The sequence below is a fragment of the Petaurus breviceps genome, unplaced genomic scaffold (genome assembly GCF_028583685.1).
Source record: "Petaurus breviceps papuanus isolate PSGF00001 unplaced genomic scaffold, PetGlider_PUasm1.0 38, whole genome shotgun sequence".
NCBI lineage: Eukaryota > Metazoa > Chordata > Mammalia > Diprotodontia > Petauridae > Petaurus > Petaurus breviceps.
This window is the reverse complement of record NW_027186304.1, coordinates 51,810,240-51,822,710: the sequence shown is the minus strand read 5'-3', so window position 1 is coordinate 51,822,710 and position 12,471 is coordinate 51,810,240. Positions and strand designations below refer to the sequence as shown.

General features: G+C 34.8%; 1 protein-coding gene across 2 annotated transcripts in view; it reads left to right on the top strand.

Moving 5' to 3' along the window:
• NOL4 (nucleolar protein 4) overlaps positions 1–12,471 on the top strand; it is a 482,864-nt gene that overhangs the window by 385,807 nt on the left and 84,586 nt on the right. For both annotated transcript variants that reach the window (XM_069099880.1, XM_069099881.1), the window contains one exon: positions 11,006–11,119. In XM_069099880.1, coding sequence (XP_068955981.1) covers positions 11,006–11,119 — 114 coding nt within the window. The remainder of the gene's footprint in view (positions 1–11,005; positions 11,120–12,471) is intronic.

Here is a 12,471-nt window from a genome sequence, read left to right as displayed (position 1 = left end):
GAAAGAAAGAAAGAAAGAAAGAAAGAAAGAAAGAAAGAAAGAAAGAAGGAAGGAAGGAAAGAAAGAAAGAAAGAAAGAAAGAAAGAAAGAAAGAAAGAGAAAGAAAGAGGAAGAGAGAAAGAGGACAAAGGAAGAAATATTGATGTTATATGTTACTTACCTGTATATGTTGTTTCAATAATGTAATGTATATATATATATATGTCTGTGTGTGTCTGTGTATTATATAGTCCATAGTCAATAAGCATTTACTAAGAACTTACTATATGCCAGGCAATGAGATGGAAAAATAGAGAAAGGCAAAAGAGCCTTTGCTCTTAAGGAGTAAGACAACATGAGAACAGGCAGGACAAACTGCAAAAAATTAACTGAGGGAAGTTACTAGCCTTAAGGGAGATCAGCAAGAGCAGCAGAACTTGAAAGAAGCCAGGGAAACCAGGAAGCAGAGATATGGAGTGAGAATATTCCAGGCATAGGGGATAGCCCATGAAAATGCTCAGAGACTAGAGATGGACTATCTTGTTTCAGGAACAGCAAGGAGGCCAGTGTCACTGGATCACCAAGTATGTGAGGGCTGAGTAAGCCACGAGAAGACTGGAAAGGTAGCGCAAATTGTGAAGTGATTTGAATGCCAAATAGAGGGGTTTTTATTTGATTGTGGAGTTGATAGGAAATCAATGGAGTTTATTGAGTGAGAGGGGGAACATGATTGGATCTGTGCTTTTGGACAGCAGATGATTTAGAGTGGGGAGACACTTGAGGTAGGGAAAACCAACCAGCTGATTATCATTGGTGATCCTGGCTCCCTCCAGGTGTGAAGTGATGAGAGTTTTTACCAGGGTGGTATAAGTGTCAGAGGAGAGAAGTAAGCAAATAATAGTGAAGTTATAAAGGCAAAATTGACAGAACTTGGAATAAATTGAATAGGCGGTATGAAAGATAGTGAAGAATTGAGTTGATCTGAATGGCTGACTAGGAGGATGGTGGTGCCCTCAACTGCATAAGGGAAGTTAGTTAACTTTCCTAAGGAAGACAATTTTGGGGGGAAAGATAGTAAGTTCAATTTTGGACACATTGGGTAAAACATGTCTCTGTGACATCCATTCTTGAGATGCCTAATAGGCAATTGGAGCTACAAGTCTGGAAGCTAGGAGAGAGATCAGGGCTGGGTAAGTAGATCTCAGAATCATCAACACAGGGTTTATCATTTAAACCATGGGAGCTGATGAGATTAACAATTAAATAGCATAGAAGGAGAAGAGAAGAGGGTCTAGGAATATCCCTCTGGGATACACAGATTGCAGTACTGATGTGGATAAAGATCCAGCAAAGGTGACTGAAGAGTGGTCAGAAAGATAGAAGGACCAGAAGAGAATAACATTACAGAAACCTAGAGACAATAGGGTACCAAAGGTCATTGTATATTAATGTGTTCCTAAAATGTACTATACAAAGTGAACATTTATATATTGAATCACATTTTTCATATTGATTTTTACTATTAACTCAAAGATATGTTCTCCGAGGAGGGGAAAATCATTGTGTAATAATATCATTGAATCACAGAAGTTTTTATGAATTGGAAGGTGCCTCGCTGGTTATCTGTTCCAAACCTTATAAATGAAAAGAATGCTCACCAGCCTCTCACCAAAGGATTACAAAGCATGAGAACTCACCATGTCTCTAGACAATCCAATAATCTTTTAAACAGCTCCAACTGTTAGGAAGTTGGGTCTCTCCTCCCCACCCCACCCCCAATATCAAACCAAATATCAAAATGAGCTTCTTTTGTGGTTTTTCCTCAAGAATTCACCCTTAAGAATCCATGCTCTTTAAGGAGCATTTGACCTTTGTTAATGAACAACCGATAAACATTACCCCTGAAGAAATTTATTTAGCCATTCAATCTAATGCTCATGACCTTAACATTAAATAAATAGTATGTATACATATGTGTATGTATATATGTGTGTGGTAAAAAATAAATTGAATATATTCTCATGTCATTGGTATTCTTTCTGACACATGGACCTTGTTTATGTAAGTAAGCATCTATACTTGTGTGTTTTGTTTCACCAATTCAGTAGGACTCACTAGCTGAAAGAGACACATGGTCATGTTTTTCCATATATTTTTAACCCTGCACTGATTCTGACTAAACTCACTTATCTTTTCTCAATGTAGAAAAAAGGAGCATTGTATCTTGAATATGTATATTACATTATGTATATTATATATATATGTATATTTCATTGAAATATATCACATGTACATATATATATATATAGATGTGTACATTATATATGAAATAAATTTGCTCCAGAGAACTCTGTAATCTATCTTCATTAGAATTTAAGAAAACACTTCATCAAGTAGCCATTAAATGACTGCTTAGATAAATATTTTTAGTTGTTAATTGGCTCTACAGGGGATCTTTGAATTTCACTCTACTTCTGCCATTTCTTTGAAGATTTGTTTTGGCTCCAGAAAAAAAAAAATCACGTATGCAAAGCATACAGATTTGTAAATTGAATGACATCAGATTAAATGTGTGAAGGAAAAAACAGGTTCCTGAACTTTATGTTCAAGTAAATTGATCTATACATTCAAAGGATCATTGGTATTCTCTCTTTTAGCACTTCTATTGGAATTCAACCATACCATTTTATGCATTGTTAGCAACTATATTCTCAAAGCTCCATAATGAAAACTTAATTATGATAGGAACAAGGAGTAACTAATGCTTTACTTTTTTGGTTGTTAAGCAATAATCTATTTTGTGGAATCACAACCACCTAAATAAACTGTCTAGAGGGATCTTATCTAAATGAAGTTAGTTTAGAATCACTTACTAGTTTCAATTTGTCTGTGAATTGAGAGAAGCTACAGAGGTACCTGCCATTTACCTTCTAGAAATTTTTAAAGAATTCCTTTAACATTCAAATAGTACACGTAATGAATGAGGAACATACCTCCAGGCTTCACATAAGATAAGCAATCACCTTCCAAAGTCATAATTATATTCAGTAATATCATTATTGTTATCATAAATTGCAGCAGAAAACTGGATTTCCTCAAGCTAGTTTCTCTATAAGTGATTACATAACTAAAGTATGTACTGTTGTCCTGACCTGAGTTCCACAGGCTTTAAAGGGGGCGGGGGAATATCTCAAGATACATACACACACACACACACACATACACACACACACGAGACATTCTCTCTCTATACGGAGACATGCCTGCTGCTGTTAGTGGGCAGTGTGTTTCGGAGTCAATTAGGTGGTTCAGTGGATGGAGGTCAGGGCTTGGAGTTAGAGTTCAGTTTGAATCCAGCTGCAGACACTTACTGGTTGTGTGATCCTGGGCAAATCACTTAACCTCCACTTCCCTCAGTAATCCCAGCTATAAAATGGAGATAATAATAGCTGCTTACCACCCAGGATCATCATGAGAATCAAATGATATAATAATTGTAAAGTGTTTGGCACATTGCCTGGAACATAGTAGTACTATATAACTTTAGTTATTATTATTTAATTATTATTATATTAATAATAATATTATTATTACTTCCTTTCCCACTCAGGCTGAGTGGGGATAAATTAGTATTGATTCATACTTACTTTCTTCATTTGTTTTCTAGGATAATATAAGCTCCTTGAGGGGAGGAACTATTTTCATTTTCTTGTTTTTCGTACCCTTAGCATCTATCTGCTAGCACACCTAACAGGGCTTAGTAATTGGTTGTCTCTATGTAGAGATAACTTTATCTTTACATACATTGTTCAAACATATAACTCCAAAGTCAAAAGGAGGACCCAGAGAGAAAATGTATACGAGTCAAAATTAGCCCATTCTCATTCCTGAAAGGGACAAAGGGAGGAGGGCCATAGAAGGGGTGAGGGGTCAGTTCAGAGCATGGTCTCCTGACAGAGGGTCAGCACCATCTTCAAGTGTATAAAACAGTGTATCTTAAATTTTATAGTAGTTTTTGTGGATAGTTATATGATATGGAAAGATTTTTCCCTGTAAATTATGAGAAAGAATAATTATTACATATAAAATAAAGATTACTCAGTTGTCAATAATAATATACATTAGGGGCGGCCAGGTGGCTCAGTGAGTAAGAGCACAGGCTCCAGTGTCGGGATGACCTGGATCAAATCCGGGCTCGAATACTCAGCACTACACCCAGAAATAACTGGCCATGTAACCTTGAGCAAGTTACTTAACCCTGATTGCTTTAAAAATAATAATAATAATAATATACATTATAAGAAGGGAGAAAAAAAACATGAAGAAAATCCTTAAAGTCATTTTAAACCAGCATCTTCAACTTTACCCTCCATCAAACCTATTAGCAAATATCAAAATAGAATAACAATTTATATTTCATCTGTTTTCCTATTCATCATGATCTTATGCTTAATTGTCACTACAGTATAACACCTAGATTTTTATCTTAATATACAATGCCCTCTTGCTCTAATATGTATTTCATAATCTATTCTACACTCATTTTCCTAATCACAGATTATTCCAAGATGACCTTGAATTAAGTTTCTTCAATCAGAATATCTAAAAGTGCCATTTTAACTAGTTCTTTAAATTACCAGAGACTTATTGTCAGTACATATTCCTTTCGGTAAACATTTGTTAAATATCTACAATGTATAAAACACTATACTGCTTGCTGGGGATATAAAGATTAAAAAAGACACACTTCTTGTCCTCCAAAGAGCTTACAGTCTAACTAAGCCCTAATGCCCTGAATACCAAGGACACTGAATTATGCTTAGGTTTATTCTTTTTGCTCCTAGGAGTAATTGTGGTTGGTTATTTAAAAGCTAGCTTGTTCTGAGACTTAATAACAAGAATAATTAAACCAGCCATTATCTTAGAGGGTGGTGAGAGAGATATAAGAAGATTCATTTTACTAATTTGCTGATCACTGCTGGTTTTTAGCCATTTCATAGGTTCTGGTTGTGAAATATATTATATGCCATGCATTATCATTATTCTTTCATTTTAAAAATTATGGTAATCGTTAGTTTGAATATATGTCTGTACCTTCACTGTTGGTATTGCCTTATGTACATGTTTGCTTGAGTCTGGACTTTTTGATAATGAAGTGTTGGATTTGTGAAGTTCAAATGTACTTGGGAAATAAAAATTTAATTGAGTTTATTAATGTCCCAGAAAGTTCTATCAAAGCATGAATCCACCTCTAAAAATACATAAAAATAACCTTTTTTTAAAAAATGACTCTGTGACTGAATAGCTTAAGAGTCTCTAAATTATTTTTCAGAAGTACATGACTGTACCCAGGCTTTAGTCATGCTTCACATGATCTGTTTCCTTGAACTTTGGAATTCATGTTTTCAATGGTGTTCATCACCATTAGCCTTGTATTTTTTATTTTTTTTATTTTTGCTTTTTTTTGGAGGGGGGAGGGCAGTGCAATTGGGGTTAAGTGACTTGCCCAAGATCACATGGCTAGTAAGTGTTAAGTGTCTGAGGGCAGATTTGAACTCATGTCCTCCTGACTACTCCAGGGCCGGTGCTTTATTCACTGTGCCACCTAGCCACCCCAGATTTGTATTTTTTTAAAAACATTTTTATTTGCATTCCTTGGTTTCACTTTACAGACATTTATAGATTACTCTCATTGCTAGAGAGGATTCTTGGAATTATGTGAAGGTGCCAAGAGAATACACTCTCACATGAGTTCTTAAAGTAATGTTTTTAAATGTGTTAAATAAAATACATAGGATTACCAAGGAAAACAATTTTATTGAAATACAGTTATCAAAAATAACACTTTTTTTAAATGATTTCACAGACCCTAGGTAAAGAAACCCTGGCTTACTTTTTTTGTATTTGACCAATGGAATATTATATATGGAAATTCACATATGCCACCTTCCAGCAACAGCTACAACTTCAATCTTCAATTAAAGAGAGACATAAAAAAAAAAAAAAACTACCAGGTTCGCTGGAACAGCTTAGCCATATGCATAATGACACAATCACCATTGATTCAAATATAGGTAATTAACAAGATAAGAGCAGTGCTGAGGAAAGATGCCCCCAGAAGCAAGTTGCGAATGACAGCTAATTATGACCAGTTAATTAGTGAGCAGTGAGTAGGTAGTTCTATCCATCAGGAAGAGGGGAAAAAATAGGTAATCAGCCTTCCCAATATCAGCACAACTTTGACCACATGCCTCGCAATACTCAAATAATATTTCAGTTCTCTCTTTTTTTTTTACTTAGAATTTTCTTCAGTTTATTGTAAAATGAACAAGTGTGTGACCAGTCTCCTTGAAAGAGGAACATGTTTTTAACATGGTTTTTGCCAAAATGCTTTTCATTTGTTTTAAATTGTTCTCTTTGTCTCATCATTCCCTAAAATTTTTCTTTTCTGTGGTCACTTTTTCTGGCATAAGAAGGCACTGGGCATGAGCAGCAGTATTCCTGTGCCAGTCCAGAGTTGCAGCACTCCGTCCAGAGTAGGCATTGATTCATTATGCTAATTACCTGTCAGGAATGCTCAGAAACAGTGACATTCCAATGAACTTACAATTGTCCACGGGAATAAAGAAGACTAAGGGAGAATATAGACAAAGGAAACACACAAATCTCATTTTTGACAATAATTTAAACCTCCTCCATCAAACGCTTTATGATGAGAAATAATTATTAATTTCTTCCAAAATTATATCATCTTGGTTTGATTGCTATAGAGAAATGAAATGGACCAAAGAAGGGAAACAAATCCATGACTAGCAACAAAAGACTTGGCTAATCAAAGCTGTATAATCAGCTCCATAATAATTAATAATTTGAGGCTGGAGGAGGGAATAACTGGTGTTTAATGCTATCTTCGGATACAAAACTGTGACCTTCGGGGACTGTCCAATAGTGGAATCATAGAAATGCTATAGCACTCAGAACAATCCAATATCAACCCTGAAGCATCTCTTACTTAGCCAATTTTTATGTAAAATATTCCCTTGGTTATTTTTTTCTGACTACTAAATACAACCTCAATAATTCAGATTCCACAAAGTATTATTCTTATTTCTACTATTATTAGACACCCACGGAAATGTTGCCCATATAAGGTGGCTACTTCAACAGTCCTTTAATTCAAGGGCTCAGGAGTAGCGCTGGGTTAAGCAACAACTGACTGAGCTTTGTGTGTTTTTGTGTGGATGCTCTTTTTGGTTATTGTTTTCAAATAAGCAAATTAAGATAGACACTTTCACAGAGGTATTTTACCTACTTAATAAAAAGCCTATTTTCAAGGATTTAAGCATTTTCGAATGAATTCTTCTAATTACTGAGGAGCCTTATATATCCACAAAAATCAGGTTGTGGCAAGGTTTCTATTTTTTAATTTTTTAATCCTAATTAATATATGTATACTTGAAAGTAATAAAATTATATTTTAAAAAACAATTCTATAAAGCATATTTCACTCATTTAGACTGGCCTTTTTTTTGCCCCATTTAATATAAACGAGCTTTATTGTAGTATGATATGACATTTGAATGTTATAATGATATTATTGTTTTACCTGTAATTTTTGTGGGTAGGTGTCATAGGTCTTGGCAGCTGTTTTATAAGGATATAATATCTTCTGTCTTCATAATTTTTAGTTGTGAATCGTGTTTGCTATGTAATTATTTAACCTTTAAGTAATATGTGAGCTCCTAATGATAAGTAGTTTAGAAGAAGCGCCATGGGGCTGGTTTTTATTGAAGGGGTTAGGGTGATCTAATGAAAAGAGCACTTCCTTGAGAATCAGGAGACTTGAGCTTATTTTAGCTTTACCATCAACTGCTACAAGATTTAGGGTGAGTTATTTTACTTCTCAAGACCCCAGTCTCCTCATCTATAAAATAAAGTGGTTAAATATGAAATGACTGCATTCCCTCTACAACTCTAACATTCTATGTTTAGAAATAAAATTGAGAGCAGGATGATGTTAAGGAATAATGCTATATTCTTAAACCATAAACCCACATATGACCTCTCTGACTCTCAGTTTCCTCAGGTGTAATCCATTCTCCCACCCTATCTCTAGGTGAAACTCTACATATGGAAATATTGTGAAATATAAGATTTGCCAAATAGGAACTTCCCTAATATTTTTGCATCTTTCAGCTTCAAGAAGGTTTTCCTATAACCTAAGATGTTTTACAGTGTGTATCTTTTTAAATTAAAGACACATTGTAAATAAATATCTAAATGTACATAATATTGTAGGCATTTTTATTACGTGTTTTACACTTTAATTCCTCTGTTCTACAGGCTGTATCTTTTCCTTAAGGGGCTTTTATTTCTGTTAATTAATCTCTTTCTAACACTTTAACCACCCCATCTTTTAACAAAGTCTTAATAGGGAAGGGAAAGGAAAAGGAAAGAAATTACAGGTAATGAGTGAGATTTCCCTTTCCCTTAATGAAATAGAGAATTAAGATTTGAAAAAGAGAGACTTTTTGCCCCATACCTAGAACTTAAAGGGGGATCTAATCATTTCAATTTCTAAGGCATATGTTCTTCACCTTTTTTTCTGTTCTAGAGCCCTCTGGAAGTCTGGTGAAGCCTATGGGGCCCCTTCTCAGAGTAATGTTTTAAATGTACAAAATAAAATACATGGGATTATAAAGGAAAGCCACCTGTAATGAAATACAGTTATTAAAGATTTTTGTTTAAAAAAAAAAACAAGCTCACATACTTCAGGTCAGGAATCCATATTATAAAAGGATTAGTCTTTGTATTGGTATAATATTGACTTACCCTTAATATCCTGTTTCCCTAAAAAACAAACAAACCCATCACCACTCCCATTCCCAAGACAGTGTCAAAGACATAGGGACCAGGAAGCCATTTCTGATGCCTCTAGTTGGCTGTGCACTTTCTCTCCTCAACTGTCATAGTTATAATTAACTATTGACTTCTCATACCTCATTAGAATGTAAACTCCTTAATGGAAGGGATGATTTCTCATTTTGTCTTTGTATGTACAGGAGCTAGCAGAGTGCCCCCCACTTAGCAGATGCTTAATAAATATTTGTTAAATTGGACTTGGGAAAGGGGTGAGAGGGAAGGGAATGATGACCCTCTGTTTCCCCTGAAAGCCAAAGGGCAGTGATCACATCTGATTTGTGCTCTGACATATAGTATTACTATACTGGCCATATTTTAAGGAGACCCAAAATCTGTCACTTTTCTGGTTAAGAAAGAAGAATGAAATTAAAACCTTTCAATAGAGTTAGAATGAATTTTAAACTTGATCAGATGCTTCTGGAATGTTTTACAATCTATTTTGCTTCTCCACAATGCTGGTACATAATAGGCACTTACTAAATGCATACTGACTTAAGTAGACTAATGTAGTTTCATGGGGCTGCCTCTCTGCTTATCCCCTAGCATTCTAAGCTCCCCTCTTCTATATTATTTTCTCTGCCCTGTTCTGTAGTCTATTTCTTTTCATCATCTTGGAGAATAACTTCCAAAAGAATCCAGTCAGACTCAGTGATACTAGTTGTACTTCCCTAATTGTAGAAGGTATATATAATCATCACTTGAGAGATCCTCCAAGATTAGTGGATAAGTAGACATTATCATGGTGTAATGCCTGCTTTTCATCAAGGAAGGATACCCTCTCCACAAAAGCAGTGAGCAAGTCTTCTGGCTGAGCCATAACCATTGCCTTATTCTTCACATAAGGTCAAAGCACCAGTTTCTGTCTGAGTATAGAAAACATCTATAACCATCTATCAAAAAACTGGTAACCAAAATTAACTTTTGTAGAAATTAGAATGATTATATAAATCTTACAGTGAAATTTGTCTTTAACATTTTTCTTGGGGAGAGTTTAGAAAACTGAATTTCGTTGAGAAAATGCTAGAGCTTCATGGGGGGAAAAGAGCTGTTTTCTATCTGTTGGAGCTTTTAATAACTTACGAACACATTGTTGACTAAAGCGTAATGAAAAAAACTGAAGAAGGAACATCAGGTACATTAGTTTCCATAAACGTACTTTTATTTTGGAATTGTGTTCAGCTCCAACTTATTTTTCATGTTATTTTGGTTCTATCTCTGTGTATCTTAATTAAGAAAACTGGTTTAGGTAGTCATTAAGTCCTTCATCTTTCAGCAAGAGGATTTTGTGTGTAATTACTGAGAAAAGAATGAAAATAATCCATTCTTTGGTCTTCACAAATTGATATGGAGAGTTGCATTGCATTTATAGCCATTTGTACGGCAGTTCAGCCAATGATTCATTCTTTTCTGTGTGGGTCATAAGGAAGTTAGATTTCATGCATGTAAATGTTATTAAGTTTCATAATGTGAATTCATACTTTTAAAAACTATATGTATCAAACCGGGAAATATACCCATACTGCCCTAGGAGAGCCATCTATTAGTGTGTCCAAGTAGATTCATTTTTAAATCACATCAATTTCAATCACATCAATCATGCTGCAACAAAGATTGTAAATATTCATAAAATTTCATACCAAGAATGTTCTGAGTTGGTCTGACAATCTGTTATGTTTTCAGTGATATTTGAGTCCCATCACATGTGTTTTTATAAGTTTAAAAAACACTGTCATCTGCTACAAAAGAATTAAAAAATGAATTTCTAGTTTTATTAGAAATATTCAGATAGCAAGGTTACTGCTGTGATGCTTCAAGTGTGACAGAAAATGCAGCCTAATGAGGCAAACTCAATACTCCGGACAATGGCGCTGTGGGGGAAATGATGGATCTGTGTATGCACTACAGCTTTAACCTCTAACTAGTTTTCATTTTTCATCTTTACAATTTCCATTTCCTCCTTCTGTTCAAATAAATTAAGTTACAATGAATGGATCCTCCTGCACATGTGACTTCTGTGAGCTCCTTTAAGGAAATCATTGGTTTGTTAATGAGCCTATTATTAATGTTTATTTCTTCTTTATTTTCTCTCTCTCTCTTTTTTTAGTCTCGACCTATTCCTTCCCACCTTACTTCAGCAGTTGCAGAGAGTATCTTGGCTTCAGCCTGTGAGAGTGAGAGCAGAAATGCTGCAAAACGGATGCGTCTGGACAGACAGCAGGTACCTAGGTGTTTGGGAATCTACCATATTCCTAAGTGTAATACACTGGAGTGAAAGTCTTTTGTGTAATACAGAAGAATGAATCATTTGGAACATGTTTAATAGGGAAACAACTCACAATGAAATTTTGAAAAAACAAGAAAATGTTTTCTCTCTTTCTTAAATAAGCTGAGGTTTCAGAAGGTATATGGGTTATAGATAAAGATCAAATAGTAGCTTTGGTCAACAGTAAAGGAAGAGTAATATAAAAGAAAGTAAATATTTCCTCTATCTCTTTGCTACTATTTCCAAGACTGGTGTACCCTGATATTAATTGATAGTGCAGGGATGGGGAACTTTAGGCCCTGGTTTCATTTCATTTTTACTAAAGGATAAATTCCAAAAGTTAGGATTATTTATTTATGCCTATAGTTGTAAAAATACAACACAGACTAAAAAAGTGTTTGGTGGCATTAAAGTAAAAAAATAGAAAATGAGGATATTAGTCCATGAAAGACCATTTCTCTGTACAAATGTGCCTCTATCTGTGTTGCTTTCTTTCTGTGGGCTTATATATTTGTACATTTGTAGTCTTTGTGAGTCTATGACCATCTCCATTTGTGTATGCAGGTCAATGTATGAGGATCTGTGTATTTATTACTCTGATTTTCTTGCAGTTTCCCTTTGTCTATGTCTCTCTTTTTTATATTCATTTTTCTAAATCTTCCTCCTTCCCATCTCCTCTTGACCAGCAATAAGACAGAATGAAAGTATTTTTTAATTATCAAATAGAATTTAATATTCCCTGCCTTTAAGTTAAAAGGCATGTCAGTGGAACATTTGATACTGTTCTTTCAAAAAGAAACAAATTAAACTGATTTACAATGATGTGGCCCCAATTGTTTTTTCTCCCTCACCCCCCATGACTAAATGAACCTTAGTAGAAAAACAGATTTCTCACCCCTGCTGTAGGAAATGCGTTAAAAGTGTATTAAAATAGGTACTTCATGCTTAGCAGATACAATTCTGCGTACTAACTAGGCCAAAGACCTTAGCCTTAGTCTGGGGAATAAAAGAGTTGATAAATAACAGTTTACACTTTGACTAATTATTCATTTCTATCATTAGTCTTTAGCATTTATTTATTGTTGTCATTCAGTTCTTTCAGTTGATTCTGACTCTTCATGATCCCATTTGGGGTTTTCTTAGCAAAGTTACTGGAGTGGTTTACCATTTCCCTCTCCAGATCATTTTACAGATCCAGAAACTGAGGCAAACAGGATTGAGTGACTTGCCCAGGGTCACACAGCTAAGAAGTATCTGAGGCTGGATCTGAAGTCATGATTCCAGGCCAAGCACTCTATCCACTATAC